Source organism: Apodemus sylvaticus (genome assembly GCF_947179515.1).
Source record: "Apodemus sylvaticus chromosome Y unlocalized genomic scaffold, mApoSyl1.1 SUPER_Y_unloc_2, whole genome shotgun sequence".
Taxonomy (NCBI): domain Eukaryota; kingdom Metazoa; phylum Chordata; class Mammalia; order Rodentia; family Muridae; genus Apodemus; species Apodemus sylvaticus.
In genome coordinates this window covers 156920-182719 of record NW_026262996.1, presented here as the reverse complement: position 1 = coordinate 182719, position 25800 = coordinate 156920, and the positions used below count along the sequence as shown (strand labels likewise).

The 25800-nt window shown below is 45.0% G+C and overlaps 1 protein-coding gene across 1 annotated transcript; it reads left to right on the top strand.

Moving 5' to 3' along the window:
* The first annotated feature begins 748 nt into the window (after positions 1 to 748).
* Positions 749 to 25380, top strand: LOC127676067 (ubiquitin-like modifier-activating enzyme 1 Y). Its single transcript, XM_052171992.1, has 26 exons — positions 749 to 923; positions 2308 to 2424; positions 2546 to 2601; positions 2686 to 2854; positions 2943 to 3077; positions 3641 to 3747; positions 3957 to 4047; positions 4620 to 4752; positions 6914 to 7011; positions 7106 to 7252; positions 7363 to 7539; positions 7640 to 7744; positions 7833 to 7913; positions 8491 to 8646; positions 10407 to 10572; positions 10786 to 10982; positions 12978 to 13042; positions 13282 to 13477; positions 14070 to 14144; positions 14248 to 14437; positions 15717 to 15805; positions 23707 to 23799; positions 23923 to 24114; positions 24607 to 24708; positions 24813 to 24913; positions 25086 to 25380. Exons 2-26 carry the CDS (start codon positions 2308 to 2310, stop codon positions 25219 to 25221), a joined length of 3174 nt encoding a protein of 1057 aa, XP_052027952.1. The 5' UTR covers positions 749 to 923; the 3' UTR covers positions 25222 to 25380.
* Positions 25381 to 25800: the final 420 nt, after the last annotated feature.

The window sequence follows — 25800 nt, the reverse complement described above, 5'->3', positions numbered from 1 at the left end:
TTTTGTGAGAAAAAAAGAACTGTTTTAAATAAATGGAAACGATAAACCACAACCAATCAAATAAGAACAAACTGCAAGACCTCTCTCTTCACTACATTAAAAGTGAAGAATGTCTCCTGCCTTCTCTGTGCCCCTTATATTTAATTTTGTATTCAAGTACACCTCGTACAACAATACATCAGTTTTACAACAATGATTGTTTAATGGCAGGTTTACATTCAGCTTCTGTTTTAAAGGTACAAGTCACATTGAATAAGCCATTTTGACCCCCATAGCAGATGCTTTCTGCTTTAGAAAACAGGGAACGCGGTCTAGTGCAGTGTTCATATGCATTATTTGCTGGGTTGTAGAAGAAAGATCCGACAGCATAGGTAAGTGAGTAAGAGCTTAAATCTTCAAAGCATGTTGTATATTGTGTGCAGCTGTCGTGTTCTCATACCTGCCTGGATTGTAAGCATTTTCCCGCAGATTTCCCAGAGCTTTCATACGTCCAGGAGGCGCAATGACCACTGCTGTGAGGAGCTAGATAGTCTCAGATCAGTGAGGCTCCAAACAGGACATTAAAGCCCCGCCCCCTCATGCATATTCATTCATGCCGGCTGGGTGTGTCATAAATCATTCACGTCGGGTGTGGATCACGCTCCTCCCTTCCGCTTCCGGCTGGGCTGGGTGCGTCATAAGTGCTTCAGGCGAGGCGGGCGGGGCGGCGTGGGTCACGCTCCTCCCTTCCGCTTCCGGCTGGGCCGGCGCCATCTTGTTCCTCGTGTGAGGAGAAGGACGCTCCTTTTGTGGAAGGAGTTTCCCGAAAAGCTGGCTGCTGACGAGGGACCTGAAGGTGGAGGCTGCTCCGGTCTGGGACCGGGTCTTCGAGGAAGAGGAAGTACGAAGAGAGTGGCAGAGAGCACAAACAGGCACCAGCATTGGTAACAATCTTGGCCTCTGCGGTGGGAGGCCTCGGGAACCGTTAGGCCGAGTGGTCAGGCCTTGTTAGTACGGGCGGGCGGCTAGCCCGGTGGGACAGTACAGTGAAAGGATTCGATCCGCATCAGGTTAAGGGGCTCATTTTGATGTTCTGGGTTCAGGGACGACAGGCAGGTAGGCAGTGGTTTCTGTTACTTGTGCAGGAAGGGGACAGCGGGAGACAGGCAGTATTTGAGGAGGCGGGAGAGGGTAGCGTTATGCTGGGGAGGCGGGAGAAGGTGGCGTAATGCTGGATCTCCGTCTTGGGTGAACCTTTCTAACCAGGGACACCTCCATCCGTGACCTACTGTTTTATAAAGTGTTTTCCTTGCGTTTGTTTCTTTGTGTTGTGGCGGATTTTCCGAGACAGGGTCTCTCTCTGTAGACCTGGCACTCACTCTGTAGACCAGGCTGGCCACGAACTCAGAAATCCGCCTGCCTCTGCCTTCCAGATGCTGGGATTACAGGCGTGCGCCACCACCGCCGGGCATTGCTCACTGATTCTTTTGGATGTAAACTTTTAAACTTTTAAACTGATCTCCCCTCTGTAGCATGCTTGAAGGTTTTACAGCAGGCAGGTACACACCATCAGGATGAGCTAAGAATGAAACTGGGATCAGCCTGACATTGGAATTGGTGCCTGGGTGTGGACTTAGGGAGTCTGACCCAGATCATTAGCCGTACTTTAGCAGTATTTAAGCACAGCAGAATTTTGGACATATGCATTATAATAATAATTCAGTCCCAAGTGCACAACAAATTTACGACATTGGGATTCTTTACAAAGAACACCGTGGCTTCTTTGACTAGGACGGACGGCTATTATTGAATCAGGATAGTGCCAAAGATTTACAGCCTAGAGAGGTTGACAGACGGAAACATAAATGTGTGTTACCATTGGCCTGACCCTGAGAAAGCCGATAGGAACCACTGAGGCTGTTGATTAGTACAGTCACATCCCTCATAAGAATGGGTTTTATGGCCTAGAAGCAGTGTCCAGGATTTAGAGGGAAAGGTTCTGGGATGAGTAAAACAGTTTCTGGGGCGTTACGGGTGGAGCCTGGCTCATCAGACAGCAAAATGTCACCAGGGTGTAACCTGTGTCTGTTCCCAGCTTTCCAGGAGAAAGGAAGGTAAACGTCTCTTTCCTTTGAAGGATGCCTGTATGCTTGCTTAACTTTCCAGGCTTCTCTAGTGCCTATCTGAGCATACACACTTTTTGCCCTCTCTGTCAGAGAAGGATAGCAGGGCACACACACAGACACACACAATACGGGTACAGAAAACCTTTCTGAAGAAAATGTTCCTGCCACAGAGCCTCAACGGTGATGCTCCCTTTCTCTTCAGATGTCCAGCTCAGTCCTGTCCAAGAAACGCAAAGTGTCTGGACCTGACTCTAAGCTGGATTCTAGTTGGTCTCCTACCTATTCTGTGATGTTTGGTGTGCCCCCAGGGCCAACCAACGTGAGTATGTCTTTTGTCAGGATGGAAACAATCAGTGGGGGTGGTGAAGTACCTCTGTCTTTCCAAATGTCTAAGTCTCATTACTATTTTATCTCCCCTGGAACTCTTTGCTCATCTTTAGGGAATGTCAAAAAATAAGGAAATGGACATAGATGAAGGACTTTACTCCCGCCAGCTGTGAGTGGTACTCAGGATGGGAGATGGAGATTGGGAGAAGGCACAGAGTGGGGCAGACCCTAACCTAGTGTTCTTTGCTGACAGGTATGTACTTGGTCATGAGGCAATGAAGCATCTCCAGACTTCCAGTGTGCTAATATCAGGCCTGCAGGGTCTGGGTGTGGAAATTGCCAAGAATATCATCCTTGGTGGGGTCAAGGCTGTCACACTCCATGACCAGGGCACTGCCCAGTGGGCTGATCTGTCTTCCCAGGTATATGTCTTTTTGACTTCTTCTTGCATATGCTCCAGCACGTGCATTGTGTATGTTTCAGTCCTATCTTTCAACCCCCTTTTCATAGTACTACCTACGTGAGGAAGATATTGGTAAAAACCGAGCTGAGATATCCCAACCACGACTTGCTGAACTCAACAGTTACGTTCCTGTGCTCACCTATACTGGACCTCTAATTGAGGAGTTCCTTAGTGGTTTTCAGGTACCCTGGAGTATCCCCATGCCCCCCACCTTATTCTTCCAGATTTGTTGCCATTTAGGCAGGCACCTTATATCGGATTTGGTTCTGTAAAACTAGGAGATTTAGGTAGCAGTTAGAGCTCCCCAGAGGGGCGGATTCTTTTGTAGAAGGGTGTTGTGTTGTGTTATGTTATAGTGAGGTCTGGAGCACAGCACCTGCATGTATAAATTCTCAGGCCCTTGTACAGGGAGGTGTAATGAGAGGAAACCCAGGTTGACTGGGTAGTCACTGTTGATGAATATATAACCTGGCTGTACATGGCCATCCGTCTATTTTCACCAGATAAATTAACTAGACCTTGTTTGTCCAACACTGCTATTATTATTGCTGCAGTTGGTAGTGTTTTTTAAAGCTGTTCTCTGTCCCTTACTATGTCTGACACCCGTTGAGTCTTGTGTATCTATGTGACAAAAGGGCTGGGCCAGCAAAGCCTGGGTGTTGGATTCTTCTCCTTTCTCTTTCACTTCTGACAGCTTTTTAGTTCTCTCACTCCACCCCAAACCTGAACCTATTGTTCTTTACAGGTAGTGGTTCTTACCAACACTCCTTTGGAATATCAGCTGCGGGTGGGTGAATTCTGCCATAGCCGTGGAATCAAGCTGGTAGTAGCAGACACTCGGGGCCTAGTTGGGTGAGTGCTTGCCTTTGTCTAACGTCTACCAAACATAGGCCAAGAGTCTCCCAAGCCTTCATGTCCTCCTCCACCAACCAGTTTTGAAATGATTTTTCACTTTTTCCTGTGTAATGGTTATGAGCATCACCTGATCCGTTCCAGTACCCTGAGTGCTGGAAGGCCCTGTGCTTAGTCCAAAGCACCACTCCCTTTGCCTCCTTCCCTAGACAACTCTTCTGTGACTTTGGAGAGGAAATGATTCTCACGGATTCAAATGGGGAACAACCGCTCAGTGCCATGATTTCAATGATCACTAAGGTAAGGAGGCCAGCCCCATAGGTTCTCATGCAGACGTAGGCAGTAATTGTGGGTGTCCCCCCCTTTCCTTTTCCTGTTCTCTGACCCTCCTTTTTTCCTCTCCCCTCTCCCTCCTTTCTCACCTTTCTTTGTCTAGATGATTCCTGGTCCTGTCTTTTCCCATTCCCTCACATTCTTCTAAATTCTTTTCCTGTTCCCCCTTTTCTTTCCCTTCCCCTGTTCCCACCCAACAATTGGACTTGGGATCTGCTACTAAATACGTCAGTAACCTATCACTGAGGTTGCAACCACTAGTTGCCTGCCCTTAACTATAAATCTTGGTAGTTCTCTCTCTCTCTCTCTCTCTCTCTCTCTCTCTTTTTGTGGTGTGTGTGTGAGAGAGAGAGAGAGACAGAGAGAGACAGAGAGAGACAGAGAGACAGAGAGAGAAATTGAGATTCTTCATAAGGTAGTTGAGGCTAGGTTTGAACTCAAGGTGAACCTTCTGTCTTCCAGGATGGTGGGACTATAAGCATGCCACATGTGCATGGCTTAATTCTTAATCTCTTTCTTATTTCTTTTTCCCCAACCAGGAGAATCCAGGCATTGTCACCTGCTTGGAGGAATCCCGACATGGATTTGAAAGTGGTGATTTTGTCTCTTTCACAGAAGTTCAGGGCATGAGTGAACTCAATGGCATTGGTCCCATAGAGATCAAAGTTCTGGGTATGGGAAACCTGTGGAAGGAGGGTGAGAGGTGGTAGCACAGAGAACAAAGGGAAGGTTGACACTGTGATATGGGCTATATCAGAAGCCAGGAATCACTCTGGAACTTTCTCAGCAGACTGGGCTGGTCTCAAAGTCTCAAGAGTCCTCCTGCTTGAGTACTGATTCCTGAGTGCTAGAAAGCCACCATGCCTTGATAAAACATGGATGGCCTAACTTGTATCTCCCACCTCCAGTGCACCATCTCTTTCTGTGACACTGGACTCATTCTCAAGTATTGTCAGGCAGCCCACTTATTCCTTGGTTTATTCCCTTTTGACTCCCCCCCCACCCCCATTGGTTTTATTTTAGACAATTTTCTCTTTTAAGCTCCAGAAAGGCTAAGTGACTAGGTCCATTCTAGTGTGTGTGCTTGGTAAACTAGGTTCTGGTAGACTAATGGCTGGAAAGGTGGCTCAGTTTGTAAGAGCGCTTGCTCTGTAAGCGATGTGGCCCTAGTTTGAATTTAGAATAACCGTGCAAAATGCTGTTTTGCAGTCAGGAAGGCAGCACATGGAGGGAACCACTACACTGGGGCTTGGGGAAAGCAGATAAAGATGGAACCTGAGGGCTCACCTCAGTCTTCCAAACTGCTTCATTGAGAAAATGCATGAAGACCGTGTGGTAGTGATGGACAAGTTAAGGAGAAGAGTCTGTAGTACTTTAAAACACAGCAGTTAGTGTGTGCAGAAGGCCAAATACAGTGAATCTCAGCAAAGGTGTGAGATTAACAAAGCTGTAGAGATAATATCCCTTAAATTAAAACACCTGCAGAAAACTAAAGTGAGATAAGTGAGCTCAACCACAGTCAAAGTAGCATGATGTTTCATAATCGTTGGATAGATGTATAAGGTACTTGTGAGTCTTTACATATTTGATGCTGGCTTCAGTTGACTTGCCGTGCTGAATTGTACTCCTAACTAAAAGATCTTATCTAGTAAACCCTGGTATCAACTACTTTGTATTGTCCAGACTTAAATGAGTGTGATTCTGAGTACTCAAGGTGATGTTTGTTTGCTAGGAAGTCTTTCTGCATGAGCTGAAACTGATCAGTGATGAGAGGGGACCAAAGACTCTTTTTTTAATGCTTTGTAGCCCTCCACCCTTGGGCTCTGTGAATATAAGCAGTTTGTAAGAAAGGTGCCATTGTGGATGATGGCTCCTGTAATCCTGGCACTCAGGAGGTGGGTGATGGGGATTAGAAACTCAAGCTCAGCCTTAGTTACAGAGCAAGAGGCCAGCCTGGGCTATGTGAATACCTGTCTCCAAATCAACAAGCACACGAAAAAGAATTGCTTCTCTTTTGAACATGTCCAGACTTATTTTTCTCGATAGTCACTAAATATTAGTAAAGTGGAGAACATTAATATAACAAGTCAGTTGGTAAACTTCTTGCTGTGCTCTCACAAGTACTTGAGTTTGATTCCCCAGAACCTCTGTAAGAAAAGTTAGGTCCTCTGGCTTGTATCTTTACAGAGTCTGTACGTGATGCTTAGGAGATGGAGACAAGTAGATTTCTTTTTGTCTTGTTTTACATTTATTTTATTTTTGTATGCGTGTATATGTTTTGGGATATGTCTGAGAGCTGCAGACACTTGGGAGCTGCCCAGTGTAGGTGCTGGGTACTTAACTAAGTTCCCGCTTTCTGGAGAGCAAGAAGCAGTCACACTCAGCCACTGAATCAGATCTTGGTTAGAGGAGACATCGGTTCCCTCCCCCCCATTTTGTTTTTCTGCCTTGAAACAGAAGCCAGTTGTAGTGTCACCTTCCTAGTGCCCAGAGTCTGAAGCTGTATGAATGAGATTGTGGCCGTTCTGTTTGGTATGGGTAACCCTTGACTAGTTTTGAACTCTGAATCCTCCTGAGTTGATTTCTGAAGTGCAGGGATTTCTGAAGTCCAGTGCCTTTGATGGATGTGGTGTGGTGTGGTTTGGTTTCATGGGTATGTTTTGCTTGCTTACTTGCTTGCCCACCCGCTTGCCCCTATCTGAGTAGAGCTTGCGATTTATAAAAAGCTGATGTGCCTTAGGCATGGACTGGGAGGATTTTGTATTTGATCTTGGGAGGGTAGCAAAGGACACAGATTGGATTGGCAGTCTTCTCCATCTTTTTCATCTTTCAGGTCCCTATACCTTTAGTATCTGTGATACCTCCAGCTTCTCTGAGTACATCCGTGGAGGCATTGTCAGTCAAGTGAAAGTATCTCAGAAGATCAGTTTTGTGAGTAGGTGGTGAGGGGCTGTGAGTAGGGCTCCTGCTTTTGAGATTCCTGGGTTGTTCATATCTGGTCTCAATTTATGCCCATTATCCACAGAAACCCTTACTCGCTTCGCTGGCCGAGCCAGAGTTTGTGGTAACAGATTTTGCTAAGTGCTGTCGTCCTGCTCAGCTCCACATTGGCTTCCAGGCCCTACATCAGTTCTGTACTCAGCATGGAAGGCCTCCTCGGCCCCATAATGAGGTAAATGAGTGGGAAGCCAGTCAGGAACCTCTGATTTGTCTGTATCCTATACCTGTTCTTCCTCCAGTAGGACCTGATAGGCTCTATTGTGGTTCCTTTTGTCTGACCAGGAGGATGCTACAGAAATGGTGACCTTAGCACAAGCTGTGAATGCTCAAGCATTGCCAGCAGTTCAGCAGGATAGCCTGGACATAGACCTCATCCGGAAGTTGGCCTATGTAGCAGCTGGGGATCTGGCACCCATGAATGCCTTCATTGGTGGTTTGGCTGCCCAAGAGGTCATGAAGGTCAGCACTGGTGGGAAAGGGTGTGGACTGCTGCTGTGTGCTTCTGATTCCATCGCTGCCTTTTAGTCCAGTTAGGCTACTGACAACATTCTTTCCCCAGGCTTGTTCTGGAAAGTTTATGCCCATTAGGCAGTGGCTGTACTTTGATGCCCTTGAATGTCTCCCGGAGCACAGAGTGCCCTTCATGGAAGATAAGTGCCTGCCGGTAGGTCTGTGGGAGCATCAGGAAACTTTGGGAACATCTTGAGGAAAGTGTCTCTCTAACCTCTCTGTACTCATTCACATAAATCCAGCGCCAGAACCGTTACGATGGGCAGGTAGCTGTATTTGGATCAGACCTACAAGAGAAGCTTGGCAAGCAGAAGTACTTCCTGGTGATTGACATTAATGGCCTCTGTCGACCCTTTCTAGGGTCTCTCTCTCCCTCTCTCTGCCTCCATCCATCCCTCTGTCCCTCCCTCATTCCCTCCATCCCTCCATCAATCTCTCTGCCTCCCTCCTCCTCCCTCCATCCCTCCATCTGTCCCTCCGTCCCTCTCTCCCCCACTCCCTCCATCTGTTCCTCCTCTGCCTCCCTCCTCCCTCCCTCCCTCCCTCCCTCCCTCCCTCCCTCTGTCCCTCCCCCTCTCTTTTTTTCTCTCTCTCTTTATCTCCCCCCTCCCTTCCTCCCTCCTTCCCTCCCTCCCTCTCTCTTTGATTCTTTGGGGGGCGTCTTTTGGTTTTTGTATCCTGATCACACCACCTGTTTTGTGGTTGGTCGAGGAAAGGCTTCATGTATCTCTTTTTCTTTCCCTCCTCTCAGCCACCCATAGGAATGTGCATACATGTGAATTGAATGTTTGTTCCTACACAGTCTTATGTTCTGTTGGTGTTTTCTTTTGGGTGTAAGGAATGGTGGGTTAGCATATGCCATCACTATTCACTCTGATCATATGGTTTACCAACTTCTAGGTAGGTGCAGGTGCCATTGGCTGTGAGCTGCTCAAGAACTTTGCCATGATTGGCCTTGGCTGTGGGGAGGACGGAGAAATCACAGTTACAGACATGGACACCATTGAGAAGTCAAACCTGAACAGACAGTTTCTCTTCCGTCCCTGGGACGTCACAGTGAGTAGGATGGCATGGCTTCTCTCTTCTATTTGACTGTAATCTAAATGGCTTAGATGTTTCTGCTTTCCTTTCCTTTTCTTTAGTTCCCTCCTGTTTTTCAGGCATTCAGGTGCGAGGTCAATAGACATTATTATCTGTCACATTTTTTCATTTGCTTGGTTTTCCCTCCTCACCTAAGCTTGAATGCTTGTGCATTGCAGATGTGACATTGTGAGATGGGTAAAAGAGGCATAACTGGGCATTCCCTATAGGTCAGTGTTAACCTTGATTGACTCGCTGATAATTCGTTTTTCCTTTGCTTTGTCTTACACTAAGCATCCTAGACTCTAGATTTAGAAAACATAATAAGGTAACAAAAGAAATGTTCCTAGGCCCCTCTAATGGGAAGATTGGAGTAAGTGAGAAGCTTCCTGATTGCATTTGGTATCCTCCTCCTATAACACTGAGTCTGCAAGACTAAATAATAACTTAGATGGTATTAAAATACTGTTTGTCTTTCCTCTCCCACATTGCTCTATCAGTGGAAAGGACAAATATCTTTCATACTTTTAGGAAGCCAGTTCTGGGAACGTGTTTTCCAGATAACTAGGAAGTGATGACAAAAACAAACAAACAAACAAATAAATAAAATGCAATTTTAAAAATAATTGCACTAGTACTATACTAGTACACTAGTATCCCACTAGTTCATACATATATTATGTATGTAAATATTATGTATGTATATATATACAGACACAGACACAGACACACACACACAAACACGCGCGCGCGGGCAGACACACACACTCACACAGAGCTGTTGTAAGAGAGTATGTAACCTAAAACATACTTATAAAAATGTGAGTATGGTATGAGTCCTCAAGGATGTTCTGTACTGGAAGTGTTTTTTATGCTAAATGCTTATGCTTATCTGTTCTTGACATAGTGTGCTAAGTGGACTAATGCTTTTAAATATTATGCTTAAAATCCTAACATGGGAAGTTGTGGTGTTTATGACCTATATACCCAAAAGCTCTTTTGGAGACTCTTCTTGAACGTGCTTGGCTACTGTTGTAATAAGTGGCATATGGTTAATGTTAGAATTTCAAAGGTGTAAGAGAAGTAATGAAGACCAGAGAAGTAGCAATTGGAAATGGCAGGAGGGTACTTGTTTTCAGTGCTTATGAAGACTTTCTCCTAGGAAAACTGATCTATCAGTGGTGAAACAGTACCAGTATGTGGGCAGACAGTTGACCATGAGAAAGTAGTAGAAGCCTGAAGAAAGATATGGCATTCGGTTGTGTGGTATTTAAAGAACGGAGAATTCAGGTGGAGGAGGCCACAATCCATTTACACCACAAGTGAAAGTAGAACCAGAGCAGGCTTTTGAGAAGTGAAACATGACTCAGTCTGTCTGAGGCTTCATTTGGGTTAGTCTGGATGTCATTAATTGAAAATAGAGTAGCTGTTGGGCCATCCCGTTTCTTGTTTTAGTACTCAAAATATTCTGTGGTGCCAAATTTCATTTACAATCCTTAAAGCAAAAGAGAATGGAATTTCATGAATAATAGAAGTGTAGCTGTCATAAGAGAGTATTCTAATCCGCTTTATAATACCTGTTGTGGCCAGCCAGATGGTATTGACACAGTTGGAGCCTGATCGACTTTGAGCCTTGTTTTGCCCTTTATGAGATCAAAGATATCTTGGGATATCTCTATGGAGTGTTGTTGCATCAGTGCATGGGAAACAGCTCTGTTTTTCATATTCCCACCCAGAAATTAAAGTCTGAGACTGCTGCTGCAGCAGTGCGTGACATAAATCCACACATCAGGGTATTCAGCCACCAGAATCGAGTAGGCCCTGAGACAGAACACGTCTATGATGATGACTTCTTCCAAAACTTGGATGGTGTGGCCAATGCCCTAGACAATGTGGATGCTCGTAAGTTTGGAGTTGAGTGAGGAGGGCAAGAGCAGGGTAGTGTGTATGTGTGAGGTTCTTATGTTCCTGCCTTGTCTCGGTTTTTCGAGACAGGGGTTCTCTATGTAGCCTTGGCTGTCGTGGAACTCACCCTGTAGACCAAGCTGACTTGTGTTCCTGTCTTATCTAAGCATACCTGCTACATGTCTGCCATTTCTTCCCATCCCCCTGAAGGATTATACGTGGACCGCCGTTGTGTTTACTATCGTAAGCCTCTGCTGGAATCAGGCACTCTGGGCACCAAGGGCAACGTGCAGGTGGTTGTTCCCTTCTTGACAGAATCTTACAGCTCAAGCCAGGACCCACCTGAGAAATCCATCCCCATCTGCACACTGAAGAACTTCCCTAATGCCATTGAACACACCCTGCAGGTGATCAACCTTGGGAGGAATGGGAGGTGGAAGGGTTAGGTCATCAAGCCTTTGCCAGTCTCATGCTACAGATTCTAGTTTCCTGTGTGTTCTCTGTCCAGAACACATCCCGTCCCTTTATACCAATACCCAGGGTGCCTGCCATTGGTTCCTTTCTTTAAAAAAAGAACTCTACCTGTGTGTGTGTGTGTGTGTGTGTGTGTGTGTGTGTGTGTGTGTGTGTGCTGTCATATGTGAGCATATGTGCATCAGCCCACATGCGTATCTATCAGACATGGTTTCTTTGGAGTTATCCTGTGCAAATTCAAACCAAGCAAAATCCCAACACAAAGAAGGGGAAGTCTGCACAAAGTTCCAGCTCTATCCGAAAGGATTGATAGCTGCTCAGAAGAGGAAAAAAACATTGTCTGCGATGGATTGTTATGGCATCCATCAACCACATTCCAGGGTAGGCCCCATGCCCATAAGTAGGTGGCCAGGTGGTCCTCAGTTTTGTTCTTGTGGTGCGTCTGTTTTGGTATTTCTTGTCTTGCTTGTGGGTTTTTATTTATTTATTTATTACGGGTTTTGCTTTTTACTGTGTTTTCTTGAGAGATGGCCCCTGAGTTAAGTGTCTAGGGAGTTTAGGGAGGTTCTGGGAGGGGTTGGCAGAAGGAAAAAATACAATCAAACTGAACATTATGAGAAATATTTAAGTCCAGTAATTAACCTTAACCTTCTAATTTGGAAAGAGTTAAAGAGAACATCAATTGGACATGTGTCTGAACAGTGAGAATGATCTATAACCGATGCTTTTTGCTACAGAAATCGGCTATTGTTGTCTGTGCTGATGTTCTAAATTACCTGTAATAGTGAGTGCATTTTTGGTTTGTTAAACTCTTACCTGAAGTGATTTAAACAGCTGGTTTTTCAGTGTGGCTTCTGCCTGTGTAGTCACGTACATAATCTTGTGTGCCCACTGGTTGGACAAAATGAATGCTGCACTGGAGACTAAATCCAGAGCCCAGTCCTGCTTGTGCTCTTCCAGTCCAGTCCAGCGGGGCCCATGGGGTGGGGTGGGAGGTTGTTTGGTTTCCGTTTGCCCGTAGGCTCATAGTGTCAGTATATTGAGGCCATGCTAAGGAGTTGGAGATCAGGAAGGAATGGACTGGAGAGTTCCAACCACATTTCCTTGTCCTGATTTTCCTGTTCGAGGTTATAAAATGGCTCTGAGTCTGCCCAGCAGGCAGAGAAGTGCAAAAGGTTTTAGAATGTGTTCAGTAACTTTGTAGGAGCCCTGTGTGGTCTTCAGATTCCTTATCTGCACAATGTGCATTAATGTAATACCTACCATCGAGATTCTGTAAAGCACTTAAACTAGATATGGGCTGTTTGTATACTTTGCTAAAGTTCTTTGTAGTTGGCACCATACTCAATCTTGCAGTATGCATGTGCTCATTCACTGACTTTGATGAGTGTAAAATCTAGTTACATCAGAGATTTAAAAACCAGGTGGCTACGGGGTGTTGTATTCCTCTGCACTAGGTCGTAAAAGCAGGTTAGTATGTGTTAGAGTTAGGATTTAGAATCTATATGTCCAGTGTCTGTATACATGCCCCAGACCATTTCAGCCGTGACCTCCTAGTTCTCAGAAACCTTGGTGGAAAACCAAAACAACAGAGGAGTTCCTATCGAGACCTGGGTACTGTTCTGCTCAGTACTATAGGTAACTGTTTACGGATCATGTTCTTTTAAGTGTGACTTCTTTTCTGTCTCTCTTTCTTATAATCCAAACACATCACACCTGTGTTGCTATGAACACTCTAGGTTCTCACACATAACATACTTGGCTGCAAAGTATGACCACTGGGTCTGGAACTCGCGGGTACCCTCATTGAACAGATTGAATGCAGCCTTCACCCAGAACAAGCTTTACTAACTGGTCGTCTCACTAATGTGTACAGGAACCTGTTTTGTTGGGCATTGCTGACATGCATTTGTTTGCTCTGTCTGTAGTGGGCTCGGGATGAGTTTGAAGGTCTCTTCAAGCAGTCAGCGGAAAACGTTAACCAATACCTCACGTAAGTAACAGGCAAACCAACAGCCAACAGAAGCCAATCAACCAAGGTGTCCTTCCTTGTCTGTTCTCTTCAGGCACATCCTCAGTGGATGCTTTGGATAATTACTGGTTAATTGAGCCTCATGCTGGTGGAGGATGATGGGAAGCGGTCAGGGTTGACTTTTTCCGTGGAGAAAGAAGGCTTCTCCAGAAACCTTACTTCTAGGCCTGTGAAGTAATCCAGATCTTTGCATTGGCTAGGGACCCCAAGTTCATGGAGCGGACACTGCAGCTAGCAGGCACCCAGCCTTTGGAAGTACTGGAGGCTATACAGTGCAGCCTGGTCCTGCAGAGGCCACAGACTTGGGCCGACTGTGTGACGTGGGCCTACCAGCACTGGCACACCCAGTATTCTCACAACATCCAGCAGTTGCTGCACAACTTCCCTCCAGACCAGGTAGTATATACTCAGTGGATGTATTTGGCTGGACACATTTCCAGGAAATTGGACGCTTACTGTCCTCTGTCTGGACATGGCTTCTTCCAGGCAGTCTTGCTGCCACAGGCAGCCTAAGGCAAGGTGTAGGCCAGTACTTGGTGCAAGCATTTGTGTTTTCCATCTTCTGTCTGCCAGGCAAGGGTCTTAGTTTCCTTTCCAGCTGCACTTGTGAAGGCTGAGTCACGTCTTGAGTTCTCTTTGAGGGCTGCAGTTGTGAGTGAGAAATTTTAGAGTTTAGCATGCAGCTGTCTGTGGGCTCCAATCCCAGCTGTGTTTGACACTGAGTCGTGTCATGCCTAATGTCTTGGTAAGTCTTGGTAATCTGTGAAGTCGGTATGATAATGGCTTGTGGGCATTTAGAAAGGACTAATTTGCATTTCTAAGTATTGCATTGGTTTAGCCTGCACCTCATATAAATTGGTAAGTTGAACTCGCTGTGTGTTTGGCTCATTGTGAATTTCCCAAGAATGGTGAACCTAGGCTTCTTGGCCCGAGGATTGCCTCAGAGTGCCTCTCCCTCGGTCCTCTTCATACCTTTGCATTCTCCTAGCTTACGAGCTCTGGAGCACTCTTTTGGTCAGGACCAAAACGCTGTCCACACCCGCTCACCTTTGACACAAACAATGTAAGTGTCCTGGGGATCTCCCACGTGGGTGGGTGGGGAGTGGGTCTCTACTCTCACCCTGTGGTTGTTAAGCTGACTTTTCTTTGCCATACCTTTCATTCAGCCCCTGCATCTGGATTATGTGATGGCTGCTGCCAACCTGTTTGCTCAGACATACGGACTAGGAGGGTCCCAGGACTGTGCCTCTGTGGCCAAAGTCCTGCAGTCTCTGCCGGTCCCCAAGTTTTCTCCCAAGTCTGGCATCAAGATCCATGTTTCTGAGCAGGAGCTGCAGAGTACCAGTGCCACCGTCGGTGAGAATGCTTCAGCCATTCGTTCAGCCATCACCTGTTTGTGTGTTGTCCCGCTCAGCCTTCCCTCTGGTGTTTGCCACTAGCCATGATTTCCACTGTATTTCTGAGTCTTACCTAGTCTGTGCTTAGGGTGGATGGGTGGTGGAAAAAACAAAAGTTCTGTATCTCATTTCTCTGCAATACAGGCTATTGGAAATGGTTCGTTCCCTTCCTTGTGTGATTACAGAATTCTCCTTCTTGATTCTTCTTGATTTATTTTCATGCAAAAATTATCTGACTGCTCCTTGCCCTCTGGGTGTCTTGATACCTTTGCTACTTTGTCTCCTTGGTAACAGGTCGCTTCTATTTTCCCCTCTGTGTTCCTGTTCTCTCTGTATCTGCTTAAAGCACACCTCGATTTCTGCACTCCTGTGTCACGCTCTGTTTTCTCTTCTGATCTCCCTGAAGAATCTCTTCTCTTGTACAAATCTCCCAAGTTGATACAGTTCCTCAATTTCCCTTTCAGAGTAGTTGTCTCCTCGTGAGTGGTATTTGACCAACAATCTTCCTTTCAGACTTTCCCTCCTTCATTCACTGTTCATAACAATATGTCTCTCCCCTGTACCGTTGCTTGCCATTTCTTTACGTTAACTATTTTCTATCTTCCTGTGAAGTTATCTGAATCACTTTCCCCAAGTCCATCATCTTCATCTTAGAAAACCAAACTCCTGTGCCCCTTGAACAACTTCTCCCATCCTCTACCATCTCACCATCCCTGAAAACCTTTGTCTACTTTTTTGGTTTCAATATTTTGACCACTAGCTCTATCATATTAGTGGAACCACAGAGCAGCAAAATCATACCAGATTTTTCTTCCTGTGTCCCATCTATTTCATTTAGTGTAACGGCTATACATTAATATACCCCCTGCAGTTTTCTCCCAGCTTAGTAGGCCTCTGTATTTGTCTGTTAACTTATTGATAGGTAAGTGAGTTCCTTCCATCTTTCATTGTGTATGAATGTGCTGCTTCCTTGTGTGGGGGTGTTCATCTTTGTTACTCAGGTCTTCATGTGTTTGTATTCTTCACCCCTATGTCCTTGTGCACTTTCGGCAGGGAAGTGGTTTCTGTTCTCAACACCCCCCCCCCCCCCCCGCCATCCCACCCCGCCGTTCCCATACACCTTCCAGGATGCCTCTCCTTTTCAAATACTTCTCCATAAACACCACCTCCCAGTCCTATTTCACCTTGGGCAGTACAATGGGTTCACCAGAGACTGTGGTGTCCTTTGCTTTCTGCAGATGACAGCCACCTGGAGGAACTCAAGACTTCACTTCCTACTCCAGACAAGCTGCTTGGATTCAAGATGTACCCCATTGACTTTGAGAAGGTATTTGGTATTGGGGTAGCTGGGATCGTTAGGATGGTGGGCACAGATGCCTAGCAGGAAGCTTTTGTCAAGATCGTGGGCCTGCTGTGGTCTCCTTCTGTTTAAAAAGAGAAGTTTCTTTGATGAAGGGTGAGAGCTACATCTGTGGGCATGAGAGTTGATAATTAGAATGTAGTTGGGAATTAGGCTGGCGTAGTAAAGTAGGGATAACAGCTTCTTCCCTGAGTAACATATTCATTAGTTCACTGGTCCTGGGATGTAGGTTCCCAGTACCTGGCTTGATTTCCACAAACTACAACAGGTCAATATTCGGTATGTTCCATGGACACATCTACAACACAACAATCTGCTCCTAAGACTAGGGAAGAGAAGGTGGAAAAAATGTAAGAGCCGGGGGGTTTTATCTCTTAGAAATGACAGAAACAAGACCTGAAGAAAGGCAAAACCAGTAGTAACTTTTTCTCTATCATAAACGTTTTTAAACTTAAATATACATTGAGCATATTCTTCTCCTTCCTTTCCCTAGTCCCCTAGTCCTTCTACATCATCTTCCCCTCCCTACCCACCAAACTTTTAAGTTCTTTCTCAAAAACAAACAAAACCCTAGTAAAACAGGACTTCTCAAAACCAAGAAAACAAGACATCACAAACTCTTAAATTTTTTTTATTGATTATTTTATTTATTTACATTTTAGCTGTTGTTGTTGTCCCCTTCCTGGGTTCCCACAAACCCCCACAATCCATCCCCCCACCCATCCACTCATCCATTCCCACCTCACTACCCTAGCATCCCCCCTTGCACTGGCGTATCTGGGGTATCGAGCCTCCACGGGACCAAGGGCTTCCCCTCCCAGTGATGCCAGATAAAGTGGTCCTCTGTCCTCTGCTACATATGCAGCTGGAGCCTCTCTTGTAAACTCTTTGGTCAGTGGATTAGTCCCTGGTAGCTCCGGGAGGGGGGGTGGGGGGTGAAGGGGGGTGTTCAGATTAGTTGATGATGTTGTTTGTTCCTGTGGGGTTACAAACCCCTTCAGCTCCTTGAGTCCTTCTCCTAACTCTTCCATTGGGGTCCTATGCTCAGTCGGATGGTTGGCTTCGAGCTTCTGCCCTTTCTGTTCAAGTGCTTGGTCAAGTGCTTCCAGAGCCTCTCAGGGAATAGCTCTACTAGGCTCCTGTCAGCAAGCGTTTTTCTTGGCATCAGCTATAGTGTCTGGGTTTGGTGTCTGCAGATGGGATGGTTGCCTATGTGGGACAATCTCTGGATGGCCTTTTCCACTCTCTGCTATACTCTGTACATTTCCTTTAGACAGGAACCATTCTTGGTTAAAATTTTTGAGATGGGTTGGTGGTACCATCCCTCAGCCTATCCACTGGATATGATCTCTACAGGTTCTGTCTCCCCTTTGTTGGGTATTTCGGCTAATGTCCTCCCATTGGATCCTGGGAATCTTTGCTTCCCTGGCATCTGGGACTCTCTAGTGGCTCCCCCCCTTCCCCCCCTCCGTTCCCCATCCCCCACTCAATGCTACACACCTCCATTCAATTTCCTGCCACTCCAGCAGGGCTCCTTTGCACCCACCACACTGACCACTATAGACCTGTGCTCCCTCCAGACTCAAAAGCAGCCCTCCTCCTTTATCTAGGTAGCTGGGGATTTGCTGTATCACCATGCTGTATCAAGCAGTGTCCTCTCTCCCAACCTCTATTAACAGATAGTTTGATTTTTTTCCCTCCCCTACCGCCCTTCTACTGGCTTTCACTTTGCCACTGTGGACCAGAGTAGTCTAATTAATCTGGGTGTTAAGAGCTTTGGGGGTAGGGGTGGGGTAGCTACCTCATACAAGGAATGTCACCTGGTCTAAGCTATGTTTTGCTTTGTCTTGTACAAAAGCCCTAATTGAAGCTTGAGTCCTCTGCCCAGAGACTATTTGCTGTTGATTATAAATGTTTGTAAGACAGCAGTTTTATGTTGCCTAGGGTGATTTGAACTTAGGGTCATTCCGTCTCTATCTCCTGCATGCTGGGATTACGAGAATGCAGTTCTCTGGCTCCTGTTCTAGGGCTGCATGAGAGGGTTGATAGATTTTTTTTTTCCCAGAGGGAGATTGGGTGAGCAGCACCGTCTCTTTTCCAGGTAGGTCTTGGTAATAGCATTAGATTGGCCTTGATGACATTGCCCAAGCTGGTAGTGCATGCAGCCTGTGGTGCCATGTTACCTGTCAGTGCTGGTCATCATCAGGAGCTTCTTGGGCAAACTCTTAAAGTAAAAGCATCACCGACACAAAACACTGTCTACTCTAGTGTGTATTGGCCAACTACTCCTAAATGTAGAAGTTAGTCCTGGTTCCTCCACCCAGCTCCATGCTCCCTTAAATAAGACTCAGACAGACAGCAAAATATATTTTCAGATACTTTGGCCAGATCATAACTCAATATAACCCATTTACTTTGATCTACATTCTGCCACAGGGCTGGTTACCTGTGTTCAATTTTACCATGTGTCTGTCTCATATGATCTTCTCAGAACAGATCTTCCTGTGCCTGGCTCTATCCCAGATTCTTTCTGCCTCCCAGACGTCCCACCTTCTCTTCTGCCCTTTCCTATACTGGCCATCGGTTTTTTAATTGACAGGTGTATCCTGCTTCTCTTCCTGAGTTCATACGACCTTTGCTCAGTTGATTTAGAAGGACTTGTTCTCTTGAAGTCCTCCATCCCCTCTAGCTCTTAAACTCACCCTCCCTGCCTTCGTTTCCGTAAGATTTCCTGAACTCAAGAGTGATGGCTTTCATGGCAGCATCCCATTTAGGGATGGGCTTTCAAGGCCTCTTCACCCTTTGCCTAAATGTCTGTCTGTGGGTCCCTGTCTGTCTGTGGGTCTGTGGGTCTGCTGCAGGAGGAAGCTTCTCTGATGTTGGTGGAATAAGACACGGATCCACGAATATAGAAGAGTATCAGTCATCAGGAGTCATTTTTTGTCATTGTGGCTTCTTTTTTCTTTCTTTGCTTAGACCGGTATTACTTGATTTTACACTAGATTCCTGGAATATCTCAGGTTCTTGGTCACCCAAGCAGTATCAGGTATGGATCCATCCTGTGTTGTGGGCCTTAAGTCAGATCAATCCTTGGTTGATTATTCCCACAAGCTTTATACCACTGTTTTCCTAGTACATGTTGCAGGCAGAACACTGTCGCAGATAAAAGATTTGTGGCTGGCTTGCTGTTTATGTTTTTCTTTTGATAGCATGCAGAGCAACTTCCTGTACCAAAAACTCTGGAAGCCTGTAGGGGTGAAGGTTCTGTGTAGGCATCTCCATGTTCAGTGAGTTGTGCAGGTGCTGTCTTCAGCTATGGGGTCTTGCTGTCAGTTTGTGAAGAAGAGTCACCAATAGTCTTTGCAATAGCCTCGGTTATTTGGGGATTCCCATGGGACCTCTTAGAGCAGTAACTCATTTGGATGGAACCCAATCCGAGCAATGGAGCCTGCCTTTGTTTACAAGAGATGGCCAATTGGGTGCGTGCCTGCGTGTACACATGGGTGGATGGTGTGTATACATGTGGGTATACATGTATGTGCGCACGCACTCACACACACACACACACACACACACACACACACACACACACACGGCTTTTTAGGAACTTTCTACTTTACTATACCTCTTGTATTGCCATAATTTTAGCTGCCTCTCCCATTACTCTTTCTTCAATTTGTGTACCACACTTATTCGCCGCACTAGCCTAGTCTAGTGGGACTATATCCCTAGCTCAAGTAGATCATGGTGGATGAAGAGTTTTTGAAGTGTCCTTGGATTAGGTTTGCAAGTACTTCACTGAGTATTCTTGCATCTGTGTTTATAAGGGTAATTGTTCTGTAATTTTTTTTGGGGGGGGGTCTTTATGTGATTTGATTTTAAGGGTAGTTGTGTCCTCATGGAATAGTGTTCTGTTTCCATTTTGTAGCGTAATTTTATAAGCATTGGCATTAAGTCTTTTGAAAGTCTGGTAAAATTGAGTGCTAAAATTATCTGGCTCTGGGCTTTGTTTGACTGGGAGCCTTTTAAAGACTGCTTCTATTTCACTAGAAGTCTTAGGTATTTTTAAATTGCTTATCTGATTTTGATTTAACTTTGGTCAGTGTTTCTTAGGGAGAAAATGACCCATTTCATTTTAGACTTTCCATCCCAGTGTAGAATACAGGTTTTTAAAGTATGTCCTTACTATTCTCTGGGTTTCTTCTCTGTCTGTTGTCATGGCCCCCTTTTTGCTTTTGAATTTTTTGTTTGTTCATTTATGTGGATGTTCTTCTCTGCCTTGTAGTTAAGGTGTATAAGGGTTTGTCAGTCTTAATTGATTTTGTCAATAAACCAACCATTGTTTCATTGACTCTTTGTATTGTTTGCTCATTTATATCTGGTTTGTTGATTTTTCAAGCCTGAGTTTAATTCTGTGTGTCTTCTACACTTGGGTGTGATTTCTTCATTTTGTTCTAGAGCTTATGACAACTTTCGTGTAAGCACTTTGTGCTATGAATTTTCCCCTTTGAATGGCCTTCGTTGTGTCCTTTAAGTTTTGGTTTGCTGCATATTCATTTACATTCTGTTCTAGAAAGTGTTTTATTTCTAGTTTCTGTGTTGACCCATTCTTTTATTCAGTAGGGAGTTGTTCAGTTTTCTTGAGTTTGTAAGGTTTCTCTTGTTTGTGCTGCTGATCTCCGTGGTGATCAGAAAGGATGCAGGGCTTTATTTCAACGTTATTGTATCTGTTAAGACTTTGTGTCTGAGCACATAGTCAATTCACTAAGAAAGTTCCATAGGGGCTTAGAAGAAGGTTGTGTTCCATTGTGTTTGGGTGACATGTTCTGTAAATGCCTGTTAAGCCCGTTTGGTTTATAACTTCAGCTGGCTCCACCATTTCTCTGTTCAGTGTTTGTGTGGATGATCTGTCCATTGGTGAGACTGGGGTATTTTGAAGACTCCCACTGTCAGCATGGGAGGGTCAGGGCGTGATTTACAAACTTGAGTGCCCTGTGTGTGGAAACATAGAAATTTAGACTTGAAATGTCTTCTCATTTGATTTTCTTTTGGTGACTATGTACTGTCCTTTCCTGTCTTTTTTTATTAGTTTTAGTTTGAAGCTTATTATGTTAAATATTAAAATGGCCACGCTATCCATATTTTTTGGTTGTTGTTCCTTGGATCCATATTTCTTTCTCTTTTTACCCTGAGGTGATTGATGTCTATCCTTGATGTTGAACTGTACTTCTTACATGCAGCCAAAAGATAGATACTGTTTTCTCATACATTCTGTTAGTGTTCTGTCTTTTATTTTAGGGTTTGAGACTCTTGATTTTGATAGATATCAATGGCCAGTGACTGTTGATTCATGTTACTTTGTTGGTGGTGGTGAGGTAAGTATGTCAGAGTGCATTTCCGTCGTCCGTCTGTCCATCCGTATCTTCCCTTCTTTTGATGTCCTGGTCTGGGATTATTATTTAGCCCCTGCATTTTCTTTGGTGTAACCTCCTTAGGTTGAAGTTTTCAGTGTTTTGTTTGTTTGTTTTTTTGTTTTTCGAGACAGGGTTTCTCTGTGTAGCCCTGGCTGTCCTGGAACTCACTCTGTAGCCCAGGCTGGCCTCGAACTCAGAAATCCACCTGCCTCTGCCTCCCAAGTGCTGGGATTAAAGGTGTGTCTGTGTCCCCCCCTCCCCCTCCCCGGCTTGAAAATGAGTAGCTCAGGCTGGCCTCGATCTCGTGATCCTCCTGCCTGGCCTCCTTCAGCAAATCCTACTGTCGTGCACCACCACTTCCAGCAAAGTTTTCTTTCTTGCACCTTTTTTATAGCTGAGATTGTTGACAGATACTGCTTAAATTTGGTTTTTTGCTTGTTTGTTTTTTCATTGCTTGTTTTGTTTTGTTTTTTTAATCATGAAATGGTCTTAATTTTTCCCTGTACAGTGGAAGTTTTTCTGCGTATGGTATTCTGGACTGGCATCTGTGGTCTCTTAGAGTCTCTGGAACATCATCTCTCCAAGCTTTTAAGGCTTTTAAGGTCTCCTTTGAAGTCAGGTGTAATTCTCATACATCTGTCTCTATTTGTTACTTGGTCCTTTTCCCTCCTATCTTTCCTTGTGTATGTTTGGTGCTTTGATTATTACACAGCGAGAGGACTTTCTTTTCTGGTCCAAATATATGTGGTGTTCTGTATGCTTCTTGTAATTTGATATGCATTTATTTCTTTAGGGTAGAGAGTTTTTCTTCTATGATTTTGTTGAAAATACTTCCTGAGCCTTTGTACTGGGGATTCTCCTTTTTCCTCTACCACCACTATTCTTAGGTTTGGTCTTTCATGGTGCCTCGGATTTTCTTTGACGCAGGACTTCATTTATTCCATGGCATCTTTAGCACCTGAGAAACTCTCTTCCATCTCCTGTTTTCTGATGGTGGAGCTTGCCTCTGTAGTTCCTGTCTAAGTTCCTATGCTTTTCATTTCTGGTTTCCCACAGTTTGGGATGGGGAGGAGTTGTTGTTGTTGTTTAATCTGTTTTCACTTTCAGGTCTTGAATTACTCTAGGAAATTTGCTAATTTCCTCTTTAAGGATGACCTTTATCATATCTAGAAAAGCTGTTTTTAAGTTTAAGGCTTTTTACTTGTGCTTCAGATATGAGGCCTGTCTGAGTAGAGTATGGTGGCTGTGTGTTGCCTCTAGGAAAATCTTCTGAGGTCCTGATAGGTGTGGGGACTGGGGATTCCAGGTAAAATGTGTTTCTTAGTATTGGGACCTGAGACTTAGGAACTGGAATGGACTTGGGGCTATGACAGGGCTTTGCAAGAGGGAGGGAAAGCATGATGTTTGACTAGGAGTGGATGAGTCATTGCCTTGGTTATGGGGGCAGAGAGTTAGGAGAGACCACAGCAGAAGGCCTACTAAAATGCTTCTGTGCTTCTGGTTTCCCAGGGAAGGCTTGCTGAAATTGGGGGATGGAACAAAGCAGTTAGGAGGGGAAGACATCTGTGGGATCTTTAGAGATGAAGTTTGGTGGAAAGCTACCACAGGTAGTCTGCCCCAGAGCTAGGGATGAGGCTAGTAGATTTGATGTGAAGGAGCTTACGGGGAGGGGGAGATCTGGTTAAAGTTACCCTACCTGTTTTCTGGACCAGAATGGCCTGCAGTTTCCCAGAGAGGGCCTCCTATAGTTCAGATCTGGGACAAAGCATGGGATGTGTGGGGTAAGGTTAGGAAGGAAAGATGTGTGGGGTCCACTACAGATGAGTGGAGAGGCAGCTACAGGTATTCTGCTGCAGAGCTGGGGATGATAGTAGGGGATTAAACTTTGGAGGATCAGAAGGAGAGGTGAAGGTCTGCAGTTAGCTGACCTGCTCCACTGAGCAGCCTGTGAGTTTGCAGAGTCCCAGTAGAGACACTTAATGGAGGGGAGGGGGAGTGTGGACGGGGAGGGGGTAGTTATTATTGGAACCCACCCATAGACAGAGAACTACAGGCAACTAAGGAAGTCTGAGGGTAGAAAAATACTCTTCCCTGGTGTTGAGTCTTCTAAATGTTTATTCATTACCAAGATGTCATCCCTGAAATCATGGAGTGCAAGTAGCACTCACAGACTGAGTAGGTTCTATTTTACGTGTTAATATTTAAATATAGGCAAGACCAGAGGCAAGGTTTTTAAACAGAGAGCAGGGATCAGTAGTCAGGAAGGATTTGAAGGAGTTAGAGAGAATTGCCTTAATTATATTTGACTTAAACAGCAACAACAACAAAATTAAAAAACACCTGTACGACAGTATCCATGATCATTGGAGTTAACAGTACATAATTGGGGGAGACAGTGGTATCCTGAGTAGACATTCACTCTCTTTAATTCTCCACTCAAAAAAAAAAAAAAAGGATGATGACAGCAACTTTCACATGGATTTCATTGTGGCTGCATCCAACCTACGAGCTGAAAACTATGACATCTCCCCTGCAGACCGGCATAAGGTAATACGAGTCTGTGACGTACCACTGACCTTTGTCCAGGCTGACTTTCCTTCATTTGGGCCTTCTGTAGACCCCTGCTTCCTCCTAAAGAGTAATCCCTGATAGTCACTGTCTGTCTTACAGAGCAAACTGATTGCAGGCAAGATCATCCCAGCCATTGCAACCACCACATCAGCTGTAGTTGGCCTTGTGTGTCTGGAGCTGTACAAGGTGGTTCAGGGCCACCAACAACTGGAGTCTTACAAAAACAGTTTTATCAACTTGGCTCTGCCTTTCTTTAGCCTCTCTACACCTCTGGCTCCAGCGTGTCACCAGGTATGGGACCTATGAGCATAGGAAATGTTGATGTTACCATTTAGAGAAGCTGAGTACCGTGTATGTGTATCCATACCGTGTATTTGTGTGCATGTATGGGGGGAGGTGGGGGGTGCGCTTCACAGCAGATGAGATGGTGTTACATCACTGAGATATATTTTGAATACCTCTGTTCATTCGTCAACCACATAGACTACAACATAATTGTAGTCCGGGCCAGGTATTGCTAGAGTGTAAGATTCTGTCTCAACAAAGCAGAAAACAAAGCAGGAAGGGTGCTTACATAACACTGCGTGGAGAGCTACGAGGTATGTTAAATGAGGGATGGAGAAACCAGGGTCTTAGTGGTGTGTGTGCTTTTCCTTACAAAGAGTCAAGCTCCCTAATCATGGTTAGGTAATGTCACAAAGTGTGTTTTTGATAATAGAGCTGTGGTTAATGAGTTAAGCACATATGTTAAGCCCCGTCTTAGCACTTATCTTTGTCCTCTAGTACTATGATCAAGAGTGGACATTGTGGGATCGTTTTGATGTGCAGGGACTGCAACCTAGTGGTGAGGAGATGACCCTCAAGCAGTTTCTAGACTACTTTAAGGTAAGGCTCCTTCCTCTGTGAACTCCCCCTTTGTGGGGACTTGTCCATTTGAGTAGCACTATCCATCTCACAGTCACCAGTCCTATCTCATCTAACCTCTGCAGACAGAGCACAAACTGGAAATCACCATGCTGTCCCAGGGTGTGTCCATGCTGTATTCCTTCTTTATGCCAGCCACCAAGCTCAAGGAACGGTTGGATCAGCCGTGAGTTAGCCTCTGGGCTGGTGGGAGTGGAAGCCTTTCAATGGGATTCTCAACAACCCATGAGTAGTATCCTACTCATGGTCCCCCATTCTTTTTTTATAATGAAAAAACACCTTTCCTTCTATGTTTGTTTGTTTGCTTCCTTCTTAAGTCTCCTGTTCCTTGATTTCAGGATGACAGAGATCGTGAGCCGTGTGTCAAAGCGAAAACTGGGCCATCATGTGAAGTCCCTTGTGTTTGAGCTGTGCTGCAACAATGAGAGTGGAGACGACATCGAGGTTCCTTATGTACGATACATCATCCGCTGATCTCTTACTCAATTCTTTCAGTTCTCTCAGACTACATCAAGACCTTTCTAGTTATGATGAAACCTGAGTTTAAACCTCCTTGTTCCTAAGGCCTTTGTTTAGTGCTGTTTTTACATTGTTAAGTACTGGAATTCATAATAATAAATTTTCAGCTTGTGAGTAGTGTGTCTTCCTCTCCTTTCAAGGGTGAGTGTGCTGCTGCCCCTAGGAAGAAGTGAACTCTCCTTATCCTAAAGGGTAACTCTGTGACAGAATCCAGCTGCACCGAAGCAGCATGGACATTATCCAGTAATTCAGATACAATAATGAAGATTAAACTTGAGATCTTCTCATTCCTCTTGCGACTTCTGCTTAGGGCGAAATGATGCCTGTGGCAACAAGGCCAGCCGGAGCCTGTCAGCCCTTACCTAAAGTTCATATCCTTTCTTTTCTCTTGCTACATACCAGTCCTAGCAGAGACTGTAGTCCTGGCTGATCTGGATTGGGATCCTGTGTCTTACCTTTGTCTTGTCTTCTGATTTTTTTTTCTTTTTCTTTTTCTTTTTTTCCCTTGGGTCAGGAGCCATGATGGGGCAAGCT